The sequence below is a fragment of the Capsicum annuum genome, chromosome 6 (assembly GCF_002878395.1).
Source record: "Capsicum annuum cultivar UCD-10X-F1 chromosome 6, UCD10Xv1.1, whole genome shotgun sequence".
Lineage (NCBI taxonomy): Eukaryota > Viridiplantae > Streptophyta > Magnoliopsida > Solanales > Solanaceae > Capsicum > Capsicum annuum.
The window spans coordinates 226,471,150-226,498,152 of record NC_061116.1 but is presented as its reverse complement, the minus strand read 5'-3'; the positions used below and the strand labels follow the sequence as shown (position 1 = coordinate 226,498,152).

The 27,003-nt window shown below is 33.6% G+C and overlaps 2 protein-coding genes, 1 long non-coding RNA gene and 2 other non-coding genes across 5 annotated transcripts; 3 read left to right on the top strand and 2 right to left on the bottom strand.

Annotated features, from left to right (window-relative positions):
• On the top strand, window positions 1-4,885 carry LOC107875204. Its single transcript, XR_007056914.1, has 4 exons — window positions 1-18; window positions 1,246-1,502; window positions 3,760-4,060; window positions 4,170-4,885. It is a non-coding gene; the product is annotated as a L10-interacting MYB domain-containing protein (transcript).
• A 6,574-nt stretch (window positions 4,886-11,459) lies between these two features.
• LOC107875205 lies at window positions 11,460-14,658 on the top strand. Its single transcript, XR_007056874.1, has 3 exons — window positions 11,460-12,032; window positions 12,106-12,271; window positions 14,153-14,658. It is a non-coding gene; the product is annotated as an uncharacterized LOC107875205 (long non-coding RNA).
• LOC107875203 (NPL4-like protein 1) lies at window positions 14,612-18,665 on the bottom strand. The gene is made up of 2 exons (XM_016721808.2): window positions 17,473-18,665; window positions 14,612-15,076 (listed from the first exon to the last, which is right to left on the bottom strand). The coding sequence occupies exons 1-2, from the start codon at window positions 18,460-18,462 to the stop codon at window positions 14,822-14,824; spliced, it is 1,245 nt and encodes a 414-aa protein (XP_016577294.1). The 5' UTR covers window positions 18,463-18,665; the 3' UTR covers window positions 14,612-14,821.
• A 3,636-nt stretch (window positions 18,666-22,301) lies between these two features.
• Window positions 22,302-26,378, top strand: LOC107875206 (rho GTPase-activating protein 2). The gene is made up of 4 exons (XM_016721811.2): window positions 22,302-22,727; window positions 24,869-24,989; window positions 25,079-25,429; window positions 25,541-26,378. Exons 1-4 carry the CDS (start codon window positions 22,414-22,416, stop codon window positions 26,147-26,149), a joined length of 1,395 nt encoding a protein of 464 aa, XP_016577297.1. The 5' UTR covers window positions 22,302-22,413; the 3' UTR covers window positions 26,150-26,378.
• Window positions 24,656-24,729, bottom strand: TRNAW-CCA. Its single transcript has one exon. It is a non-coding gene; the product is annotated as a tRNA-Trp (tRNA).
• Window positions 26,379-27,003: the final 625 nt, after the last annotated feature.

Below are 27,003 nucleotides of genomic sequence, written 5' to 3'. Positions count from 1 at the left end.
ATGATTGATGTGAACCAGGTATGCATCTCCTGGATAGTCTCTCCTTCATTCATACGAAACAATTCAAATTTTCTGTTTAGTACATCAGTCTTAGACTTCTTCACTTGACTGGTACCTTTATAAGCTATTTGCAAAGTGTCCTAAATTTCTTTTGCAGTGGAACAAGAGGATATCCTATTGTACTCATTGGGACCAATGTCACAGATTAAGATTTTTTTGGCCTTTTCATTATTTTGAACATTTATCTTGTCATTATCATCAAATTCCAATCTCCCTTTCGAAACCCATGTTTTTTTTATCTTTACCAAGCTTCATTGGAATTGTTGGTCCATACAATACAATATTCCAAAGATCATGATTTTCTCCAATAATGAAGTCCATTATCCTATTCTTCCACCACCCATAATATTGTCCGTTAAAGAGGGGTGGTCGAATTTACAAAACACCTTCTTTAGATATTGGTGGGGTAGTCATCTGATCTTTTTCAAGGTGTTAGCCTTTAATTGAAAAGATCTCTCTGATACCAATCATAGGAAATTAACTAATCCCACCAACGTTTCAGGAACCTGGTTCCTGATATTGCAGTAGACAATATACAGTAAAATAAAGTACAATGTAAATTTACCGTGGAAAACTCCTTGCTCAAGGGAGTAAAAAACCATGACCTACACTGTGTAGGATTTCACCTCTAATCTCCATTAATTTCAAAGAGCTTTGTTCAAGATTACAACCCCGCAATCCTAGAACCTAACTCTTAACTCATAATTCAACAGTTTACTATAACTGTTCAACCCACTATATGAGCACTCCAAGAAGTCAAACCCGCTTCTTGTTACAACACCTCACAAACAAGAAGTCAAACCCGCTTCTTGTTACAACACCCCAAGAATAAGAAGTCAAACCCGCTTCTTATTATTTAGACTCACAACGTTCAATAATAGAAAAGATTACAACTCAGAGTCTATCCTATTATAGATTCAGAACAAACTCATCAATTTACTCCAACTGTTGAACTCAACAACGACTATTAACTTTTGCCTTAAGCTTCGTACACTTCAATTTTCAGTAGTGCAAACTCGAACAGAAACTATGAACCAGGTTCCTGTTTTGCTGTGATGAACTATTGCAGTTTTTTACTTCGATGGCTATTGCTCTGACGATGATATGTTTCGTGGATATGCAATAGGTTATTTTGCCACTTCACAGCAATGCTACATATATAGTGCTGCTCTTGATTTCTTTTAGGCCTTCAAAGACTTTTGCTTGTGGAAGCCAACCTGTACCAGCTGGAACTTTTCCTTGACTAGTGCTCTTTTGATTCTCTTTAAATTTCACAGAAGACTTTTCCTTGTGAAAGCCAACCGGCCTATATATGAAAACCAACTGAATACTCCTGTTTTCTGTATCAACAAAAGTATTTCCTTGTGGAAACTTTCCTTTGGGAACCAGCTAGTATATGGAAGCCAACTTGTATATGGAACTTTTCCTTTGGGAACCAGCTAGTATACACTTCTTTACCATAATAAAAAAGATTTACTTTTGACCTAAAATTTTGTGGCTTCAATCTTCCTTATTTGTACTTGATTTTTTTTGTGTATTCTCGCCACCTATTCTGGTACCTGATTTATACTTGTTTTAGAAACTAATTCACATGATATTACAAAAGACAACAGTAAGTAAACGAGTTTCTTAGTTGTCAATCATCAAAACTACAAATATATTCTTATACTTTCCACGACTATCTCGTTTGGTAAGTTCGAACTTAGTATGTGCTATGTTACTATTTGTTGAATTGTTGCATGAAAATTATGAGGTGGGGTCAATGATTATGTTACTATATGTTGAATTGTTGCATGAAAATTGTGAGGTGGGGTCACTATGATTGCTGCCATAAAGTTAGAATTAATAAGCATTAGTCGTAGTTATATATATAGTGATATAATCTTTTATAACAACAATAAGCTCAATATATTTTCATATAATAATGTCTAAAATATATGCAGTTCATATTACTATCTCTAGCGAAATAAAGAGGTTGTTTCTAATAGACCGCCGACTTACACTGACTGATTTAATCTTTTATGGGTCTATTTTAAATGGGTGTTTGGGAGATATTTTAATTTGGTTAAAACAAATTATAAATTGCTTTTAGCTTAAATTGGTGTTTGGTAACTTTTATAATTGCTTAAAATAAGTTATTTTTGGCTTTTTGTAAGCCCAAAATGAAAAGCTGCAAATACCAACTTTTATTTTTAGAAATTATAATCTAAACATGTTTGACCAACTAAATTACATTTCTATCCCTTATAATTATTTCTTATACCAATTTTACCCTTGAAGCCCTAATATTCCTTCACATACAGAGCTGATACAGAGCATGCTTCTTCACAGCACAGTCCCATTTCTCTCAAAAAAACCACGCAGCTGTCTCTCAACGCAGTACATTTTCTTCAAGATTTTCTCTTAAACTGCTACATTTCCTTCAAGATTCCGCGGTAAGTTCTCTCAATCTTTACGTATTTTTCTTTATTTTTGTTTTTACCATTTTATCATCTGAGTCTTGTTTAGTTTTTGGTATAAAACATTTGATTTTGAGTTTTGATTGTTGAACAGTGGTGATCCAGTTGTTTTTCTCTTAAGATTTTGAGTCCAACTGATTAGCTTCACCTGGTAAAACTGCCTGACTATTTATGTGGGGAAAATGGAAAAATGTATTATCTGGACTTGGTTTTGAACATCTTATTTGAGGAATGTGTTAGACATGACTGTAAGGCTTGTTAGTTGCAATGAAATCAAAATTAACACAGCCCGATCGAGTATGTTGAAATTTCTCTGCTGATCTTGAAAAGCTTTGCTCTCACTCTTTTATGTTACCATGTTGTATCAAATTGCCTTTCCATCAGATGAAATCATATTTTAAAAAATCAAATCATTCACTATTTCCTTATTTGTTTTCAAAATTATATGATTGGCTAGCTAATATATGACTTACTTCCCAGTTCCTTATATTGAAAAATTGACAAGCTTTAAACCAATCAATAAAGAAGAAATGACTACCTTTAAGTTGTTACTTGTGACCTGTTGAATCAATTTGTAAGAGCTGCCATTGTTCTTCTTAATAATTGTATGAATAGTTGAATTTCAAATTGAGAAGTTCCTTTTGATTTTTTTTGATACAATCATTATTTTATCCATTCCAAAATGAACTACACATTCTTTTATTCTCTTAATGATAAGCTTTTATGGCACACTAATGCTATGGAAATATTAAAGACTACAAACTTTAAATTGTATAGCCACACTAATGTTATGATATATTTAGGTAGACAAGTTTCAAAAGTCTTCCTCTATTTATTTAACTTTAAACTTTGTTCCAAGTCAAACTACGAGGGAAAAAAAGTGAAACTGAGAAGTATAAGTTGAAGAGCATGAGCTTTGAATCAATATTTTAAAATGTGTATTTCAGTTTCATGTTGGATATGTAGTACCAGTGTTCTCTATGTAGTAAGATATGAAGCAACTGAGAAGTATAAGTTGAAGAGCATGAGCTTTGAATCTATATTTTAAAATGTGTATTTCACTGTCATGTTGGATATGTAGTATCAGTGTTCCCTATGTAGTAAGATTTGAAGCATGTCAGCTTAAGTACAAGAGGTTGTTGAAAAAAAATTTCAAACTTTTATCCATAAATTAGCTAAGTATGGCAATTGACATTTATATTCCATCTTCAGACATGTCGAATACTAATTTGGTATGAAGTATTGCTAAGTGGGACTATGATGCTCATATTGCTTTTATTGAGGTGTGTGAAAGAGAAATTAGGAAAGGAAATAGACCGAACTCTCATTTGAATAAAGATGAATGGAAAAATCTGGTTGATGCGTTCTATAGTAAGACGGAAAGAAACTATAATAGACAACAATTGAAAAATAAATGGGATAACATGAAATAGGACTGAGCTTTTTTTAAGCAGTTGATGAGAGAGAATACAGGTTTAGGTTGGGATGCCACAAAAGATACAATCATTGCAGATAACGATTGGTGGAAGCAAAAGATTAAGGTACCTCTCTCGCATTATTCTATATTTCTTTGTTATTTCTCTCATTATTTAATTTACTTAAGTAGTTTTTTTTTTTTTTTTTTTTTTTTTTTTTTTTTTTTTTTTTCAGATGGATCATTGATATAGGAGGTTTAGGAATATGGATCTTTCTCTCATACGTTATCGTTATGATGCATTATTTTCGGATATTGTTGCTACCGGGGAAAGAGCACACGCCGCCAATGAAGAACAAATTTCTGAGACTGAAGTACATTTGGACAAAGAAAAATTAAATGATTTTGACAAAGAACACTTCATTAATCTCAATAATGAAGAAAGTCATGACCCAAATGATATGAATTCTCCTATGTTTTTCAAACCATCATTAAAACGAGAATTTTCAACTGATGATATAGGAACTAGCAATCGAGTAAAAAAGAGTAAGACAAAATCTGCTAGAGAGGAACTACACTCTTTAGTTGAGTTAATGCCAAGCAAAAGTGCTGATACATCTCATGCGGTAGAGGATCCCACCATTGATAAGTGTATGGAATTTTTGGAAAGTTGGCCCGAAATTGATATCCCGTCTGAAACCTACAACTATGGTAAATTTGTTTCTAAAGAGAGACGTTCGTCAAATATTTTTTAAGATGACTAGTGATGAAGTTCGGAAGTTTTGGTTGGCATATAACTATCAGTTATACCTCCTTAAGAAAGAGTGAAGGATGTATCCGGTTGATTTTTGTATTTTTGTTGTTTGTTCTTTGTTATTATGAATGTACGCGTGAACTTAATACGCTATGGTTGTATGATTAAAACCTTTTTAAAATTGAGTTTACTTTATTTGTACTGTTGTATGTGTGTGTATTTTATAAATAGGTATGTTCTATTGTTTTTCACTTACTAGATGAAGAGTATGCAGTGAGATATGAACTACATAGATGAATTACATAGTTTCATAGTGCATCTTATACTCCCATACTCTACTGATGTGAGGCATTTTTGCTTTTCAGTTAAATGGAGAGTTTGGATATTAGCATATCTCCTTATTTAAGTGACTTACTAGATGAAGATGATGAAGAATTACAAAAAGTTCACCAAGAGCAAGACGAGGAGTGGATGACTTTGTGTCAACTAGCAGGTAAATATGTTTTGACGTATTGCGAAAAGTACTTATGTAAGGAACCTTGTCGTATATCAAAGCGCTCTGGACATATATTTATTCAAGAGATGTTACGAGGAAATGAAATCCGTTGTTATGAGAATTTTCGATTGAAGAAAGCGGTGTTTATTGATTTATCCAATGACTTAGCCGAAAAATATGGGCTTAAAGCCACTCGTGAAATTTCTACACATGAAATGTTAGGCACGTTTTTGATGGTTTGTTCACATGGAGCGGGAAATCGAATGATACAAGAAATCTTTCAACATTCTGGAGTGACGGTTCATAGACGCTTTCATAATGTTTTAAATTGTTTTAAATGCTGTTTCTAAGCTTGCACAAGATATTATTAGACCACATTTAAATTATAATGATGGCGTAGGAGCTCACAAGCAATGTAAAGAGCAATATTTGCCCTTCTTTAAAGTAAGTTACACTTTCTCTAAATATATATTTTATTATACTTAATATTTAATTTCTCTCTTAATTATTTTCTTAAGTTAAATTTATATATGTATATACTTGTAGGATTGCATTGGGGCACTTGATGATACACATGTTAAAGCTAGATTGCCGCAAGGTCAAGAAATTTCGTATATTGATCTAAAGGTTATCCGACTCAAAATATTCTTGACGTTGTAGATTTTAACATGTGTTTTACATTTGCATTGGCTGGGTGGGAAGGATCAGCTCATGACAATCGTATATTTCGTGAGGCTCTTCGTAGACAAGAACTCAACTTTCCACATCCATTGAAAAATAAATATTATCTAGTTGATTCTGGATATTCGCACTCAAAGGGATACATGGCTCCTTACAGAGGAGATAATATGAGGTATCACCTTTCTGACTTTTGACGTGGTGCAACACGACAATTGTGGGAGTCAAGGGGACACATTGAAAAATTTAATTATTTGCATTCTTCTTGTAGAAAAATCGTAGAACGCACATTTGGTGTATGAAAAACAAGGTGGTCTATTTTGAGCGACATGCCTTACTATAATATTGACACTCAAAGGGACATCATAATTGCTACTATGACCATTCATAATTATATTAGAAAGAAATGCAATGTGGATAATGCATTTAAAACGGCTGAGAATGAAAGATATATTTCATCGGTTGATTTTGATGTAGGCACAACTTCATCGGCTAATAATATAGACGAAAAAAATGTGAGTGAGGAAAGTAATGTGCATTGGGTATGACTTCGTGATAGGATTGCTAATGATATTTGTAATGTTTAATGCCTGTACTAATTGAATATTTTCTTTTTTTATATCTATGGACTCTAGCCATATTATTACCTCTTTTGTATGAAACTATTTATCTATCAATGTAATTATAATGATTAGTAACATATATATTTTGCTTAATGATAAGCTCGACATATATATTAATATTATCCTCGAAGTTTAAAAGCAACAAGTCCAATTTAATAAGAAAATAAATGTGTCGTAAATTGCACCTTAATGATACGAAATCTTAACGTAATCATGAAGAAATAAAGGGAAAAGGCTCAAATATGCCACTGAACTATCAGAAATGGCTCATTTATGTCATCCGTTAAAAGTTGGGCTCATTTATGTCATCGTTGTTACAAAACTGGCTCATCCATGCCATTACTTTTAACACCCGTTTTTTAGAAAACAGCTTTGCCATGTGGCAACATATTGGAGGTCCACGTCATTTTTAATTTTTTTTTAAATTATAATTTATTTTTTATAATTTTTTTTAAATGGTGTTGGTTACGAAGTTTATAGATTACATATTTTTATGCTTTTATTTATCAAATAACGAATAATAAATTTTGCATATAACTAATGTTCATATTTTTTCTGGATTCTTATTTTTAAAAATAATTTTATATATATATATATATATATATATTTGACCAAAATAGTCAAACCTGAAATTCTAGTTCATCATAATCATTGCTAGTCCTTATATGCAATGATAATAAATGACAGAACTGTATTCTTGTCATATTTTGCCAAATAAAAAAGGTGACCATATTAAAATGATCAATTCAAAGACCTTAAATGGTTAAACCTTCTTAACACTTCGAAAAGTACATGATAGAGAAAGAAAAAGAATGTAAAAATGTGAACAATTTCTTCCGTTGCTGCATTCTCTTTTCCTTACTTTTCTCTCCCTATTTTTGTGTATGCATGCAAAATATATGTAGTAAAGTATTGTTTTGTGGATGTACGTTATCATTTATTCTTTGTTATGATTAAATTTGAAGTGAGATTTGATATAATATATGATCTATGCATGCATGCATATAAATGATTATAAAAATATTTGGACATCCATGGCCAAACACTAGCACATATCTTTCTATTTCATGATATATATTTTTTTAAGCCTAAACCCATCAATAGGATCTCAAACTTATTTTGAAAATTCACTTAGGCCTCTAAACTAAGGCCTATACCTATCAGATCCCTAAACCCCCCAGTTCTGATCCAATTATACCTTTTTGGCCTACATAGCATGCTGTGTGTTTTTCACTCACTTGGGGTGTGTGAGGAGTAATTTTTTTACTAAATTACGAATAAAATTGTGTCAAGTGGCACTGAGAACCCATATATTTTTTATAATAAAATAAAGTTTAAATAACATAAATATCAATCTTTTAAAAGTAATTACACCCTCTCCCACTTTTTAAATTATTTTACTCTCTCCCTATTAATATACATAATTTAGCCGACATATACATAGCATTCTATGTATATGTGAAATTTTTATAATATGTTTAAGGAGTTGGGATTTTTTGTAATATTAAAAACATAAGTTGTGTATTTGTGTAATTTTAATAGAATATATAATATTTTTTAATTAAAAAACTTATATTTAAGTTATTTTATTAATTTTAATTATTATAACTTCTTAATTAGTTTTTGTTTTAAAAAAAAGCCCCCTCCCCACTTTGTCTTCTTCTTCTTCTTCTTCACTCCTACCCCGCTCCCATCGTCCTCTTCTCACACACACACTTTTATTGTCTTCTTCACAACCTCCTCTCCCCAACAAAAGTCATCGTCGTCTTCTTATCTTCTTCCTTTCCGTCTTCTTGAACCCACTATAAGTCGGTTAAAATGCAAATCAATTTTCCTTCGTCGTCAACCCCCAACCCCCCCTTCCCGTCATCGTTGCCTCCTTTGTCCATTAAAAATTTCTAAGGAATGCATTCTCAAAGGAATCTAAATTCTAAAAACGTTCGAATCAATGCCGGAAATCATTTTTCATTTTTTATTTTAAAAAAAAGTTTAGCTTTTTGAAGAAAATGGAGAAGAGAGAATCATCGTCTTTTCATGAACGGAGTCCTGATAGAAACAACAGAACTAAATCCATATCTAGAAACTTAGTAGCCGTTTTGCCATGAAAATTACTTTTTTTCGGAGTTAGTTTGAGTTGGAGTTGAAATTATAATTGGAGTTGTGTTTGACAATGTCTTTTTGAAACTTTTTTTTAGACTTTAGAAAAATCATTTTAAATATGATTATGCCCTCAACTTTTAAAATTTATCAAAATCACTCAACTACTAATTTACCTACTAACATACAATCAAATGCTGAGAAAATTATATGTCTTCAACTGATAAAATAATTAGCAAAAAATTAATTATTATGATTGTGACTCTTATAAAATTTGAATAAAAATATCAAAAGTACGAGCTAAATAAATTTATCTAACCATAATCGACTGAATAGAGAAACAATATATTTTGATAAATATGATTGATAGATATAAATATATTTTATATATTCTTAAATTTGTTGATGAAAATTCTTAATTATTTTCACTTGAATTAATTATTTTATTGAATTTGATCTTGTAAAAAAAATACGAAATTTAGTTAATAAGAGGAATTTGTGTAAAAATTTAAAAATTAATGTTATATATAATAATAATGGAAGTTGGAATTGAAAATGAAAAAAGGAAAAAACAATAAAAAGTTGTTTTCCCTTTTCAAAATTTAATTTTGAAATTATTTTTTTAATTTTCATAATCAAATACCATAATTTCCAACTCCTAAATATTTTTTCAGAAAAAAGGACAAAAATGCATTGGCAAACGGGCCTTTAATTTCTTCCTCTTCAGACTACATGAAACTTAGGAACTTCATGTTCGAAGTGATTGTGACAGAATTTTAGTTTTGTTTTTATCCACTGGCGTTGTTTTGCCGACGGAAGAACCAGAAAATGCACATAAACCAAAAGGAATTGTTAGTGCTATTGGCATATCAGTTCTTGCTGGCTGGGTTTACATTCTTGGGTGTAGAAGACGTCGGGCGAGGGAGGGGGAGGGGGGGGGGGGGAAGACAACGACTGGGGTGTGGGGTGTTTTTTTTTTCTTTCTGTTCTTCTAGTCGCCATTGATTTCGTCTTCAATGGCGACTTAGGGGGATTAGGATGCCGAAGGAAAGTTGATGGAAGAGGGAGGGGAGGGGTGGGGTGGGGGTAGGGGTGAGGTGGATCAATTGTCATTTGTGGGTGCATGGGTGTGACGACGTCAAGAGGTGTGGGGTGGGGGAGCGGTTGTGATGAAGAAGACGACTTCTGGGGGGTGGGGGTGTTTTTTTAAAATTTTTATTTTAATTAAAAAATTATTATTAAATAGATAATTCAATAGAAAAATAGAAAAAATCAGAAATTTCATGTATAATTTATTTTTGTCAAATGTTTTTTTTAATTGTTTTTTTTTTATGTCATCGCGTGTGTATTGTAGACATTTCAACTTTTAGCTAATTGACAAAAAAAGATTTAATTGGATCAAATTCAGAGCGTTTAATGGTCTGATAGGTACATGCCTTAATTTAGAGGCCTAAGTGAATTTTCAAAAGAAATTTGAAGTCCTATCGATAGATTTAGCCTTTTTTTTAATTAGATGTGTTCATATTTCAACAATTGTATAGCTTTTGAAATATTGCTTCTTTATACATCTTTTACTTTGCACTTTAGCACTTTGTCAACATCTCTACTAAACATAATTATGAGAATTAATGCATTTAAAAATTAGACACATAATCAAATCATCTCAATTTACCCTCATTGTGAATTAGATTTGTGTTTTAAATTGTATTAGATTTAAAGACAGAATTACAAAAAAATATGACCAGCGAGAGCTTTTTTATACAATTAGAAAAATCACGAAAAAGATAATCAATACATATGTGTATTACTGTCCTAATTACAATTAGAATTTATTAGAATAGAAGATTTGCATCCAATTGAAAATAAGCAAACTCATATACTATTTGCAATTTGTGTCAAGCTACCAAAACGAACTAAATATTTTATTTTTCCTATATTTAATTGGTCATTAAGTTTAGTACAAAATGACTAAAAGTTAACAAAATAGTTTATGCAAATTTACAAATATAGAAGTCAAGATTGGATACGGTACCACGTTGTAAAATGAATGCAACAAAATTCTTCACCTAACAGATAGACAACATACAAAAAGTTGAGGACACCGAATTGATTAGACAACAAAGAAATGAATAAGCTAAATGTTTAGTGGTTTGAAAATTGGCATGATTTGTTAAGTTAGATATTTCAATTTTATTAGTGATGAGAAAGACACACCAATGTGGTGCTTCTTGAGTACACACCAATGGTTCTGTTTACCCTGGCCATACTTGACTTCCAACTTCTTATGACCCCTAAGAATCGATTGTGGGCTTGTTGACATAAGTATTGCACTATATTATCGATACTTTCCATTTGATTGGAAAATGCCGCTGGTATTTACACTGTTTACACAGAGATGCATTACAGAATGAGCAATGACAGAGAGAAACAAGTTTACAGCATGAGTTTGGAGTTGGCGAAGATAACGGCGTCTCAATAAAATTAATGGCTTAAAGTTAAGTTTTAATAAGAGTCCTTACATACGTAAACAGACTAAAAAATATTACTATAATAATTTAGAGTTGTCTTATTTGTTCTTGCGTAGTAATTGTTTTGGTGTAACATTTTTAAAATACATATAACCTTCAACTTTACAAATTAATATAATTATCAATAAAAATAAGGCCTAATTTTAGTCCATAAGATATTAGTCATTTGCTTGCAACGCATTAATTTGGATGTTATTGTTAAAATTTTATTTATTAATATAAAATTTGGGTTGTTTAGTTTAAAGTTTTAAAATATTTCTTGTAAAAATGAGATGGGTTTTCCTCTTCTTTTTTTTTTTTTAAGATAATTTTTTAAAACGTATTTCATAATCTTCATTATTATTTTTAGTAAAATTGAAATAATATAGTTTACTAGGAGTATTCAAATTTTTGAGCCTCAAAATTTTGGGGCTAAAGCAAAGGCTTTATTAGCCTCATCCTTGAGCCACCTGTAAGCAGCGCAGCTGGTAGTTGGAGTCGGAGTCTGTTATGATCTCAATTATCAAAAGCCAAAAAGGAGTAATCACAATATTTTTGGGACAATTTTTTGATATTATATTGACTGATATTGAATGATGTTTACCACTAATGAAAACTAAAGGATAACGGAAAATATGGAAAACTATCTACTTGATTCCTTTGATGAGTTTGTAACCTATAATAGATGAGCTTGTAACCTATAGAATGAAAGACTCCATAGATGATCTTGTAACCTGTAGAATGGAAGAGAAGCGAAGAGAAGAGAATTAGGAGAGAAGAGAGATGATAGGACTCAGAAGAAGAGGGAATTGGATTGTACCAGTTATGCCATAATCCTCTGCCCAATGAGTTTGTTAGGCTTTATAACATAACTCGTCCAGCTGGCTGGATCTGAGCCCTCGAAGCTCATTAACTGAATTCTAATTGCGGCTGTTGATTTTAGAGTTAGTTATTTCCCTAGCTGTTTTTCTAATTTCAAAATTGAGTAGCTGCATTCATTTTGTTGCCATTTCTCAGGTCATTACAGAGTCTGAGTGGACATGAAGACACAAGGTTGGAATCGTAGTCGTAGTCGGAGCATGGGGTAGGCGAACAACAGGCTGAGAGCAGCGGAGGAGCTAGCGGTCCGGGTCGGAGTCGGAGTGGACGGGACGGGGTCGGGGTCAGAGTGGACGCTAGTTTGGTAAGTTCGCATTCATTGAATTAGTGCAACCTGATATTCCTTTGCTGGTTATTATTGAATTATGTTGTTGCTTGATCAAATCTGAAAATACCCTGTGGATTGATTTGAAATTGGACTTTTAAGCTGTTTCTGTTGCTGAATTTTGAACTTCTTCTTAATAAGCTAATTGTCAAAAGCACACCTAAGTATCCCCATTTTTTTGAGTTTCACAGGTGTACTATTCGTTTTGCAAGTTTCTGACAGAACCATCACTAATCAACTATTAGTGAGGTAGGAAAAGTGAATACTTGATAGCCGAGATGTGTTTGGATAAATAGTTGGTAATAGTTGAGATAGAAAATTAGAAAAATGGGGATACTTTAGGTTTCTTTTGATCTTTTACTCCCTTTTTAATTCAAAATATGAAGTACTTCATTGATTTGTACTGATATTCTGTTTGCCTGTTTTCTTTTGTAACAAAAATTTTGTTGACAATGGCTTAAAGTCTTGAAATATATGGCAAATGGTAATTGTTATTTTCCTTCTACGAGTACCCAGAATCTGTACAGTAGAACAACAACTTCAACTAGTTCAAATTTATAAAACAAGAACAGAATGAAGTATACCAAATACCTTCAACACAAGATCACAATGACCTTTCCAAGAGGTGTATTTTTATTTTTCAGAAAAAATAGATGAAACAGAAATGAATAAGACCAAGTCGTCTGAATTCACGGACTTTCCTTAAGGAATAATTCTCCTCACTGTACCCGAGGTTATGGAATCTTCCTCCCAGGATAAAATGGCCTTCAATCCGACTATAGCAGTGCCTCAAATAGGCGGATTCTTCGAACGCACTCAACGATTTAATGATCACACAGAATATTTTTTTTTTCCAAGAGAAGAAGAGTTTGTATTCTAAAAATTTCTATACAAAACCTGTGGAAGAAAGCAGGTTTTTATAGCCAGCAGATGCCTCTTTAAAAATATGACATTGGTTCACTTAAATGATGTGATGTTTCTGAAAATGCATGTTTGTTTACCCAAAACAGTGTAGTATTTTGCTAAAACAGTGCACCAGTTCGAAACAGTGCATCACTTCATTGAAGAATTGCATCTGTTCGAACGAATGTATTAGTTCAGGAAACATTATTTCGAAAATCTGCACCAGTTCAGAAACAGAAACACAGAAGCAGTGCATCAGTTCGCAAAACAGTGCAACGATTCGTTGAAACAGTGGCACCAGTTCACTTCGAACATGCATCTGTTACTGTTACTGCATGCATGTATATTTAAATGGAGTTTCAAAACACTGTTTTTCCGGATTGAATTTATTTATTTCTGTCAAATAAAATTTGTCCAAAAAAATAGATCTTATCATCATTTGCCGAAGCCAAGCGAGCAACGACAACGACGCGGCATCATCTAGTTCTTGCCTCACTATTCATGTGGAGTTAGTGTTTCTCAATATAAACACTCTCAAGTTCTCTTCTTAGGTGAATATTCAAGAGTGATTGATGTGTGTGATCTTTGTTTTATCGTCACTTTTATGCGCAATTAAGATGTGTAACTTTGAATGAATTTATGCACATTGAAATGTACATTGTCATTATCATGCAAAATTCAGATTTGGCACTGATTGTTAGGGCCTAGCAATTCCATCTCACCAGTGATCTCCTCAAACTCAGAGAAGTTTCTGAAATGGCATGATGGGTCACCTGATATAATTGTCGTTTTAGTTCTATATAAATTCTTCAATTGGGGAGTTGGCAATTGAGACCTGTAAAATTTAGTTATCTGGTAGTAAATCCAATCTATGATGTTGCTTTGATTCTTGGCTGCTTCTCATTTTGATGTTTCAATTACTTAATTCTCTGGTTTCATTTAGTATTTTAAATGAAGTGTACAGAGAGACACCGATGCCACAACAAATTGTTTGTTAGCTATGTTTCTCTTTGGAGTAAGGCCAATACTTTTTTCAGTTGCCTCGCGCACAGATAATGAGAGAAAGAAAGAACTCCTGGAATATTAGAATAAAGAGACATCAGCATGCAGGCTTGCCAATTTACAACTCCAGACATTACCAGCACTTCTTGATATTCCCAATGGAGACATACTTGATCACCGGCAACTTCTTGGAGACATACTTGATTTTACTTAGAACTTGCTTGTCTTGATTAGCGAATTTCATTTGGCTGCGTCTTGCAAGTGTTTGCATGTGAACTACTTGGAACTTGCTCGTTTTGATTAGTGAATTTCGTTTGGCTGTGTTTTGTAAGTGTTAGCAAAGACTTAAAAATATGCGTATTTCAGGTTTTGACCAACACTCGATGTAACCATTTATAGTTTCAACACTCGATGAAGCTCCAACTAGTTATATTAAATAAAGCAAGTATAATTTAACCGAAGTATCCAAATACATTGGTGGTAAATATAACAATAGGATTCTGCACAGCAAATATGTCTACCACACGCTAGAGTGAAAGCATAAGGACTCAAAAGAGAATGCCACTAGATGCTTCGTTGTTGCAGTACCTGATGACTCCGGGGCTCATTACACAGCTATGCTGCTCAAGAGGCACTAGCCATGGATTCTATAAGGAGCTGGTAACCTTCTGGGACAGCTGACTGTGTATGCACACATTGTGCCAATGCAGGAACATCTGCATTAATGTCTAGAAACTTGGCCAGCAGCAGTAGCAGATGGAAATCTGAGATTCGCTTCACAAAAGAAAAACTCTTTGTTCGATTGAAATGATCCTTCAGTGCTTTCATGCTCACCGGAACATTCCTGTTTTCAATGGGAAATGATGAAGAAAGTGGACCCTGCACGTTCATAAAAATTCACCTGAGATGATAGTAAAAGAAAAGTGCTCCTAATAATAGACTAAATATCAATAGTATGAAAGCAAAGGACACAATATAAAGGGAGAAGGGGGTTGAAGGAACCTCTTAAGCATCCATCTAACAACTTGCAAAGCAAAAGAAGAAAGATAAAATCACAGGCATTAGTTCAATGCATTGAACTGTCAAGGACATCACTTTTTGCTTCTCTTTCACTTCTAACAACTCAATTTTCATTGACCAAACCACTAGGTAGAATTTATAGTGAAAAGCAGCTCTAGTTGACATTAATAGAAACTTCAGGTCACAAAAGACATGACCATAGATAGGAGGATGCGTAGTGCGCATATTAGAATAGAAGGTTGGTCAGGTAGGGTGATGATGTTTGTCGTACACTAGCTCTAGTATGGTAGTTTAGGGTTTAGCCGTAGATGTTGAGGTGGAGTTCTTCCCTGATTGTGATGTGTATCATAGTCTGTTGTTTATTGTGTTTCGACTATCGCAGTATTTTCTTGTTGATTATTTGTTTTGTCATGGTCTATTGTTTAGACTGCATTGTTCATTTGTTAGTTGCTATATTTTCTTCATTGTTTTCTTCATCTTTGTACCTGAATTTGCTGCACTTGAGCCGAGGTATTTGAGAACTTCCACCAAGTCCCAGACTATGAGAATTGGTAAAGCTGCCCTATACTAAACTGGCAGACCTAGAGATTCAGATCGTCAACATTGAATGTCATAAACTAGAATTCTCTTTCAAAGTATTTTGTCTTCAAGACAGAAAATAGAAACGAAAGTAACACCACCTAGTACCACTGATTCATCCTACCTAATCAGGAAGTGTTGGATTTGAGGTTAGTCTAAGTGCAGAGAAGCTATTACTACATGATTCTTAAATATTTCACTCAAATTAGGTAAATATTGGTGCTTTCACAAACTAAATCTTATCATAGATCACCAACTATATCAGGTGAAAAAGTGAAGTGACTATTTTCCTCACTATAGCCCAATAGAAACAAAGGACCACCCAGTAAAAACCACTCAAACCTCATTGAAGTGAACGGTTGATGCAAAAATTAACAAGAGATCATCTGAACAAACATAGAAGAGATACGGAATATTTTGAATACAGTTTGGAATACATTGAGATTTGCAAAGTTCCTTGCTGAGAACATACTATCACACCTCAGAGCAAGTTTACTACAAGCATATTGTATTCTCTGTTCAAAGTCTTATTGGCAAGACACTTGTCATGGTCCCTAGTCCCTACAGATGTATCAAATTCAAGACCATTATGAATGAGAACTAAAAGCTTCACAATTCATTAATAAGTTCTTGCTTTTGCTGAGAAAGAGAACTTCTTTTCGAAGACATAAAGTAATTTTACTAGGAATCTCTCACTTGAAAATATATCTCCAACCAATTAGGACCACAGTTGATAGCAACAACAGCTAACACACTGCTGTACTCCATCACCCATGTTATGGATGACATCAATTCCTCACCCAACTTATTTATCACATGATTCACATCAAGTGAGAAGGGATACAATTAGTGAAGGAAAAACTGAATGAAAAAGAATGTAGAATAACTCCTCAATGGAAAGATTTGATGCTATTGTTCCACGGTAACTTTTCAGGTCAGTCATGCTCAAGCATAAATGTTAAACAGTCCAATGACCTAAGGCTAGGTTCCCTAATTTCACACTTGAACCCATCCCTATAAATGTTCCTTTGACGTTACAAAAATAAGCATAGGTAAATGAGTTAATGTCTGCAGAACCATGCTTCATGTGAAGCGAAGAAAGCGGAAAGAAGAAAACAAATCAGAGTTATCCCGCCAGGGTAACAAATAGAGCTAACAGAAAGATGACAAGCTGAAAGAACAAATAAAAGACAAGTATATAATGAAACATGCTACATCACCTACTGAGATGGGGGAAAGGGGAAATTACGTTACCCCAACATCTTCAAAAAGGCAGCAACTTTAGGAAGTGAACCACCAAAAAGGTGACGAATCTAAAGCATACAGTTACTTAAATTACGCGTGTGTCTCAATGCCATAGCAATATTTCATTATTCTCAGCATTACCAACCAACTATCGATTAAAAAAGACATCTTTTAATCCATAATTACATGTTTCTAACACTAATTACCTATAGAGCAGTATTTCTTCTATTCAGTTCAGTTTGCCACTGCCTTCGGTTTTTTTCTTCATAATATGATTTAAAGTTACTCACTTTATGCAATTTATGGAAAGCAAACAAACGTAGTTTATAATTAAATTCGAGCAACTAGTGGACACAATAAGCAGCACATAAAAAAAGATTCAAACAGAACAACTCCATATATAGTAAAAATATGCAATAAATCCAACGCACCTGGTGATCTGCAATCTTGACTACAACCAAGAAAAAGTCGTTATCAACTTCTCTTGTGTCCTTTACTCCTAACACTACATCTTTCTTCATCTTAGATAGCTTTGGATCAATCTCATCCTTAACATCTGTCTCAAACCACCCTTCCTTGAACAATCTCACACACATATCACTCATCTGAAAAGCCTCAAAATGTACATCGGCAGCGCCATCGTCATTCACCTCAAGCTTCACTATAGCCGTGACCCACTCCTTCAACTCACCCTCCGCATGTAATTCAGCTGCCTGTAGAACTTCCACAGTTGACATTGTGTAATCCTTCTTATCCTGACTAATTGTCTGTGTAAATATAAACCCTACTTTCCTCATCCCTAATCCAATAGCTATTGCATCCACCAATCTCTCCTCATCAGGATCGCGTAAAAGCAACAAACTTTCCTCAGTCCCTTGCTGAGGCGGCTCGTAGATGAAATCCACTTCCACTTTTCCCTCAGGCGATACTGTACCATACATAAAACCACCCCTTTTCACAGCAAACGCCAGTGTTTCATTGACATAATGCTGAAACGCATTAGCGGCATCGCGATCGAAGGAAACCAGCTCACAGTGAGGATTCTCTTGTCTTGTAACTCGCATTTGTTTGGCAATCAGGTCGTCCATGGTCATCTTCTTACCGAATGAGCCGGCGGGCTGGACCGCCGGACCAGCAACAGTGCGCTCACCCTCGTAAGCGAGATAGACTATGGAACCATGGGTAAGGTTCAAAGAGGAAATCGGAGCATGAGAATTGACCATATCAGTGAAGCGAGACCAATCATGAGGGGTTTTGGCGAGCAAAAGGTTCTGATTTGTAGATAGGGTTTGGGATTGAAGTGGAACACCAAGTTGGGATTCGATTTGGGACTTGAGTTGGGAAATTGTGGCATGTGGATTGTCAATACTGACTCTCTCTAGACCATCTCTGCTTCTGATTCTGATCATCATCTTCCCCATTAAACTTTTATGTTTGTAGAGCAAACCAAGAAATCTAATAAAGTATTATGGTGATTTAAAGAAAATAGGTGAGGGTATGTTTATGTAGATAAAGAGCATTGAAGGGAGTAAGATTTCTTGGAGCGAGGAAGAAGAAAGGAAGGAGGAACTTTGCTTGTAGAATCGGGTAAAGCATAAATTCGTGGGACTACTCCTATTCTATTCTATTTTGGATTGGGCTCATCTTTTGGGCTGGACTCCTAATTGGATTTGGACTTGGACATGTTTTCCATTTTTTGGAATTTTTATTGCCTACACTTTTGATTTAATGAAAATTTTCGCCTAATTTTGCAAGAAATAAATTTAGTGAACTTCTCCCTTGACTTTTTTATTGTTTCGTCTTGGCATTTTTTTTTTTTCGATAAAAATTAAAGACTTCAAATTTGAGGAATAAAAAATTGAAAGTCACTCCAAAATAAGGCATTCGTGTAAGTTTTCACTTTTGTGTTGGTTCATGGATGCAAATAATTTGTGATCAGAATTTGATGATATATAACAATTGCTACTATCATGTTTCCGTTCTAAATAAATAAAAATTGATAGTATAAATTATTAGTGACTAAGAGTATTATATGCAAAAAAAAAAATGAAGATAAAGCATATATTGTCATTTCAAGTCAAATTTTACCCAAATTTAGGATGTCAAAAATATTTGAATATCTATGGCCAAACGTTAGCATAGATTTTTCTATTTTATGGTGGCGCATTTTTATTTTTTTTAATTAGGTATGTTCATATTTCAACAATTGTATAACTTTTGAAATATTGCTTCTTTATACATCTTTTACTTCACACTTTGTCTCACCATAATTATGAGAATTAATGCAATTAAAAGTTGACACATGACCAAATCATCTAAATTTACACTCATTGTGAATTAAATTTATGTTTTAAATCGTATTGGTTGTAGTTTACAATAAACAGAATTGGAGAAAATATGATCAGAGAGAGGACCTTTTATATAATTAAAAAAATCACGAAAAAAATAATCAATACGCATGTGTATTATTGTCCTAATCACAACTAGAATTTATTAGAATAGAAGATTTGCATCCAATTGAAAATAAGTAAACTCATATACTATTTGCAATCTGTGTCACGTTGTTGAATGATAAGACGATGTTTCAGTTTGGTGGACCAAAGGAGACTAAATGTTCTCTTTTTCCTATATTTAATTGGTCATTCAAGTTTAGTAAATAATGACTAGAAGTTAACAAAACAATTTATGCAAATTGACAAACTTAGAAGTCAAGATTGGATATGGTACCACCTTGTAAAATGAATGCAACAAAATTCTTCACCTAACAGATTAGACAACATACAAAAAGAAAAGGACCCCAAACTGATCAGACAACAAAGAAATAAATAGGATAAATGCTTAGATAGTGGTTTGAAAATTGGCATGACTTGTCAAGTTAGATATTTTAATTTTATTAGTGATGAGAAAGACACACCAATTGAATAGAATCACATGATATAGGACTTCTATGTTGAAGAGATTTTTTTATAGAATCGAGCTATCTATCCGATCGATAGGTAAGCTAAAGCATCTTATTAACAAATGATGCTAGTTTTGAAGAACTATTTAGTTATACCACTCAAATTCATTTTTTTTTTAATTTTTTTTTTATATATAGTGTTTAGTGTTTAGACACCAAAATAGATAAATATTCACAACATTTGGTGCGAAGCCCAAGAAGACAAATGAAAGGAATAGAAAGATAATTTTTTAAGGAGCCATTTAGCTTTGTTGTTGATACTTTTTCTTTGCATTTTTAGACAAACCAAAGGAATAGTTTAGACAAGATTGGCAAAAGTAGTAACGATCAAATACTTTATAGTCCTTGGAAAGTTAGCATAAGATTTTGAATTTGAATATTACTGTACCTACTCAAGTTGACTATAAGTTAGAGGAAGAGACTAAAATTCAATCATCGTCCATGACTCCCAAAATTGTGGGACATCTATATGGGTCCATTGGTCCATTCCCAATACTTTAGATTCTACTAACGGCAAAAAATATATATATATAAAGTTAAGACAGTTTGGAGCTTAATTATGATATTTTATATAATTATTAAAATTTTTAATTTTGAATTTGTTTAGATACATAATTAGCTCCTACTACATCAAATAAAAATACATTTTTTCCGTTGAAAAAATACATAATTAGCTTTCGATATTTAATTTTTAAATTTTGGGTCTGTTGAGATACATATATTACGTCCAATAAATACATAGAATTAGCTCTGGATACATTTTTTTCGATTTTGAACATATCAAGATACGTAATTAGCTATCGATATCTCTAACGATGAGATTTTGTAATTACTTCGTAAGGATGGAGATTCGTGTAAATATAATAAAGTTAAAAAAGAGGTATACTTTTGTTATTTTCCCGTTGTCCCTTTCTTCTTCATTGGTAGTGGCTGTAAGCCCAGCCCTTAATACAAGATAAAAATTCAAGCCGTTCCCACTCTATTTACCATTTTATTATTTCCAACTTGTTAGACAAAAAGAGCAGTAGTAATTATTTTAGAGAAAAAAGGGGTTGATGATAAAACAAGGAAGTAATTTTGGCTGAATTAAATCTTTGCATTTAAATAGTAGTAATGTGGAGTAATAATAACTAATAATGTAGTAAATCATATCTATATGTAGAAGATCAGTTATTGTTAAATTATTTTTGTGGTGGATTGCTAGTTTGCTGCATGTCTAAAAAAACATATTAAACGATAATTGAATTGCCTATATATTCCTTGCAAATTATAAAACTATGCTTTAGGATTTTTTAATTACTAGAAAATTGCATACATGTAAAAGGGACAAAAATGTGGAATCATTATGGGAAAAGCCGCACATTACTAATGTAATTGGAATCCACCAACGGCATTCTATTGGAATCTCCCCTTCGTCCTTTCTTTTGGTTTATGTTCTCTTTATTTATCATAATATTATTCTATAAATCGACTTCTTCAATTCTACCTCAAGCTATAATGGGTGATATATATATACCTGAAAACATTAACCGTGATCAATTAGCAAAATGATTTGTTTAGGCATGAGAGATAACACTTAATAAGAAAAATATTTATTGGTGCATCCAAGCATGCGGCATATTTATCGATAAAATAAGAAAATATATATATATATATATATATATGCACTCATGGATTTAGAATGTTAGGTGTTCATCTGCATCCCGTCACCCCCTTAGCAAAATTTTATACGTAATTTTGAATGTCCGAAACATAAGACAAGAGGTTGGTTTGGGATTTAAACTTCATCTTCTAAATACAATATTTATATTTTTCGCAATAATTCTAAATCCACCCTAATCATTTGAAAAAGTGATTTGATATTTGTGTTAATGAGACTAGTAAAGTGCACATAAACCAGATCAGTCGATACCATTTTAGAATGCACCACTTTAGTTGTCTAATTTTGTCTCCTCTACAAATAGTAGTAGGTAATAAATGATTAATACTTGTACTAATAATGAAATTTGACACTAGTAATAAAGGACGTGTAGATGTCATTAGTTAAACATGATAAGCTAATGGTAGTAGTAGTAATTGGATGTTATTTAAAGCAAAAATATTGAGTGGAATTATTTAAGGTAAAGAGTATCATAAGTTTCTATTATAAACAAGTTTAATTTATTGTTATATATATGAGTTGCAGTGATTGGCTGAAAAGCCGAAAGGAGTGGCATTATTGTAATTCGTTAGTAATGGAAGGGCTTTGTTGTCATTGGAGAAAAGAATTTTTGAAACGAGTGGCCGTTTGAAGCCCATAATAAAACTCACTGGGAACTTGAAAAACTTCATCCCTTCCAATTAAAAACCAGTAACTCTTATCTCTTCATAATTCATATTTTATAGAGAGAGAAAGCTAGTGAGAGAGAGAGAGATGACGGGGTTGGTAATGGTGACAACGGGTGGTGGGTGTGGGAAGAGCAGCTCTAAGGCAGCTGCAGCTGATGAAATGGAGAATGAACAGCAGTTGTCTTTGGTGGATTTCATATTAGCTGCTTTAAGGAAATCAATGGTGTCTTGTCGTGTAGATCGACAAGAAGATGTGATTACTGCTGTTCAACAAATGGAAATAGGGTGGCCCACCAATGTCCAACATCTCACTCATGTCACCTTCGATCGCTTTCATGGTTTTCTGGGTCTTCCTGTTGAGTTTCAAGTTGAAATCCCATGTAGAGTACCCAGTGCCAGGTTGCTTCAATATCTCTGCTTCTTCTTCTTCTTCTTCTTTTTTCTGTGTGTTTTTCCATTTCTTGTTCTGGGTTTACTTTGACTTCTCAGAAAAATGGGTTTCTTTTCTCGTCTTATTTGATGTTTAGATCTGATTACTAATGCTTATGACTCAGATAAAGCTCAGACTTTTAAGACTAAAAATAGACTCGTCAACCTTTTCATGTTTAAAAAAGTGCCTTTTTTGTTACTACTGGACCCAAGTCTGTGTTCTTTCAAGAAGAGAGTTTGTTTTATCCAACTGCTAATCTCAAGTAATAAATATGATTTGTGTATGATTTTTAAGTTCTGTGAGCTCGGAATGTTAGCGTTTTTAACACCATATAACTGAACAGGTGACTCTTCTTCACAAGTTTGATATGCCAACCTCAAAAAGATAAAGAGTAATAATCAGCTATAGCCGGTTAAATTAGTTCTAAAAATTCTTAAAACTATCAGCGTATATAAATTGTGTACACATTCTTCAGTATTTGGAGTTTTTAGGTGGTTCCTCTATGGCTGTACATGTTGAGAAATAATTAAGTCTTCAATTTTACTGTGTATTAGTAGATGTCAAAGCTAATTGAGGAAGAAGTAGCAGTAGCACCTTCTCAATCCCTTTCCCAAGTTAATATTTCCATAAATGCATGCATCTACTTTCAAGATCTTTCAAATTTCCAAGAGGACTGGAACTAGGTCTTTTTCTGCTGATGCTCCTTAGAGCTGATCCTATTTGAGGTCCCCCTTCCTATTGGCCAACAAAAATGAAGGCTTACTGATTCTTGGTTTTCTATTTAATGATCACATCAGTATCCTTAATTACACTGCATTTATGTGAGATTATGACCTACCGTTAGTTGGTAAGGACCTTGGGTGACTTTTAAATGATCTGCAATTTTACAGCTAACTCTTTATTGCTGTAAATTACAAGTGCTTTTTACAAATTTAGTAGAATTTAGGACGTCAACAAGAAAGTTTTCATACACAATTTCAAAACTCAAGTAGTAGTACCTTTGGGATTAAGTGTGGTATTTTTTGTTACTGAAGACGTGCAGTGTGTTACACATTTGGTCTCCAGCATTACAATGGCAATACATAAATCTAATGATGACTTGATCACTTTAATTTGTTTGCGTCTTCATTATCATACTAAAAAAGAACTTGTCAGGTTGCAAAGCTTACCAAGTGGTTCCATTCAGGAACCAGGATGACAACTTTAAATTGAAATATGCAGAAACTGGTGAGTCGAATTAAGATATTCAAGTGGTATGTATAGTAAACACAACAAGAATGGAAAACAGTTTCAGTTCCTATTGTTTATTGGTCTTCTCAAGCTGGTGATTACACTGTATTACACAGTTCCAGTTCACTCCCAAAAACATCTTTGCTTTTCTAGTAATTGTAGCATTTTGGTTTTTGTTGAGGTTATTTTTAGAAACCAATAGTTACAAAGTCACAGCATAAGTTGATTTCTGTGTCTATCTTCCGTAAAGGTTATTCTTCAGTAAACAAAAATCCTTCTGTGGGATTACGTGTATTCTATATTTACTTACGTTAACAATTGTCAATTCTTGTTCATTGTCATTGAGATTCATTCAGGTCAATTCGGATTAATATTTAGGTATCGATATTACCTCTTTTTTTTTCTCCTTTCAAACAAATAAAAATGATTGAAGTTTTTCTATTTGGAATCGTGTTAGGTCTAATTCCTATTACTTTGGCTGGATTATTCGTAACTGCATATTTACAATATAGGCGTGGTGATCAGTTGGACCTTTGATTAATTAACATCTCTTTTTGATTGACCTCCTCCTTTCTTTAATTCACAGGCACAGGAGGTCAAATTCCGATTGTTGTGAAAGTTATTGAATGAATCTATTTTATTCTAATTCGATCTAAGAAGAAAAAATCACGCTCTGTAGGATTTGAACCTACGACATCGGGTTTTGGAGACCCACGTTCTACCGAACTGAACTAAGAGCGCTTTCTTATCAGAATAGATAAGACTGTAAACAAAAGGATTCTTTTCATAACCCCAATACATTTTGTACCTGCAGCAACTTGCTTTAAAACTCCACGCTAATCTAGTATATCCGCTGAACTTGTAACCATTTATTTTGCAGTATCAGTGTGTTTGGTGTATCTGCAGAGTCAATGCAGTGTTCTTATGATACAAGGGGCAATAGTGTCCCAACTATTCTCTTGTTAATGCAAGAACATTTATACTCACAAGATGGTCTTCAGGTAAAACAAATTTTATCTCATTTCTGATGTATGGAATTTTTCACCATGTTCCTACAGTTTTCTAACATTATTTCTGGATGTTCTTTTAGGCTGAAGGAATCTTTCGAATTAACCCAGAGAATAGCCAGGAGGAGCATGTAAGGGACCAGCTAAATAGAGGCGTTGTGCCTGAAGACATCGATGTTCATTGTTTGGCTGGTCTCATCAAAGCCTGGTTCCGAGAACTGCCATCAGGTGTGCTTGATGGCCTTTCACCGGAACAGGTTTTGCAATGCAACACGGAGGAGGAATTCGTTGAGCTTGTGAAACAGCTTAAACCAACTGAAACTGCATTGCTCAACTGGTCAATTGATCTGATGGCTGATGTTGTTGAACAAGAGGAATCCAACAAAATGAATGCCAGAAATATAGCAATGGTTTTTGCCCCAAACATGACCCAGGTAAATGAACATATACTATATATACTATAACAGTTGGTTGTACGAAGTCTATACCATCTCTTATTTTGCTTAGGATTTTAAGCAAGCATTTCATTTTTTTTCTGGGATCAGATGTCTGATCCATTGACAGCCCTCATGCACGCTGTTCAAGTGATGAACTTGCTGAAGACCCTGATCATGAAAACACTACGAGAGCGTGAAGAAGCAGAAGATGGAGAATACTCACCAATGTCATCTCGTTCTTCCGGTAGACAAACTGATGTGGAATTCGACTCGCAACAAGAGATGGACACTAGCTGTGAATCTGCAGGACCAGCATCAGATGACGATGATGCTGATGTGCAACATCGCTACAGCTACAGCAGTGAAGAGAGAGATGAAGTCGAATCATTGAGTGAGATAGAAGAAAGCTTCTTGCGACAATTGGACGAGAATGAGCATGCAAAGAATGACTTCAGGAAACAGTTAGAAGGAATTTTGTGCAGAGAACATGTTATTTCCACGACTGCATCTACCGATAATGGAGATTCTTCTGTTTTATTTTCTGACAGTAAAATCGAGACTTGCACTAGCGATGGTGAAGACTCAAGAGACACTTCTGTTACTCTGAGAGATAAAGTGGAGTCGAAGAGATCAACTGGAGCTTGTGGAAGAAGCATGGAGGATGTTCATATGGTAGACGTAAACATGGTAGAATCTGCTGCTGTTCCTGTGCAGTAGGTTATTTCAATGAATGCTGTTGAAACTTGCATTTTAGGGGGTCCAGGATTTTTCCGTTGGTAGTGAGTGATGTGATGATTGTTTATGTAAAGTGTTGTAGGCCCTGGGATAGACACAAAATGGTTTGCTTGTGATTGACTTGTGGAATCACTGTGTTCAGCATTGGCTGAACTTGTGCTTGATTGATTCCTTCATTTTGCTAGCAAAAAGGATCTCTAACGTTGACCAACATCAATAGTTTAAGAAAAAGGTTTTATTGATGAAGATTGAAAAAGAAAGGAATATTTGTTTGTATCAGTAAAGCATAGTCCTTGATTTCAGATATTAATTGGACTATTATCCTTAATTAATGATTTGACAGAGAATACTACTAATAGTGAACTTTCTCTACATGATTTTGCTCTATTTCTCGTACTAATTCTTTCTTAGGACTTTGTTGATGGGACAATGAGCACTATATTCTAAGTGGTTCACTAATTGCCAACCAAAAATAGGGGGCTATTGAATTCCAGGGAATCCAAGAAAATAGAAAGAACTATTTTGTGTGAACTTCATTCGCTGTTTCTGTATAGAAAATATAAAACTAAACCTTGTGGTACCTAGTTTTCAGCCACTCGAATTTTTGATATACCTTGTTCATTTATGATCAAAGGAATGACATCTTCTAGAAATCCTAGCTATTCTAATAATAGATAGATGAACATTTTAACTTGATCTCAATTCAGCACTAAACTTTCCAACTTTGAGAATGCACATTCATAAAAAGTGTGTTTGATGACAAGATGGTCCATATAGCCCCGTTTGTACAAAATTTACAATAAGCTACCGATGGTCAAGTGTGATCAAGTCATCTT

What these genes read in the sequence shown, in the direction of transcription:
- LOC107875206 (XM_016721811.2), top strand. Translation starts at nt 22,414, where the DNA reads ATGACGGGGTTGGTAATGGTGACAACGGGTGGTGGGTGTGGGAAGAGC. An exon ending in TGTAGAGTACCCAGTGCCAG is followed by an intron (nt 22,728 to 24,868) that starts GTTGCTTCAATA and finishes TTTATTTTGCAG; the next exon opens with TATCAGTGTGTTTGGTGTAT. An exon ending in ACTCACAAGATGGTCTTCAG is followed by an intron (nt 24,990 to 25,078) that starts GTAAAACAAATT and finishes ATGTTCTTTTAG; the next exon opens with GCTGAAGGAATCTTTCGAAT.
- LOC107875203 (XM_016721808.2), bottom strand. Translation starts at nt 18,462, where the DNA reads ATGGGGAAGATGATGATCAGAATCAGAAGCAGAGATGGTCTAGAGAGA. An exon ending in TCAAGATTGCAGATCACCAG is followed by an intron (nt 15,077 to 17,472) that starts GTGCGTTGGATT and finishes ATGAACGTGCAG; the next exon opens with GGTCCACTTTCTTCATCATT.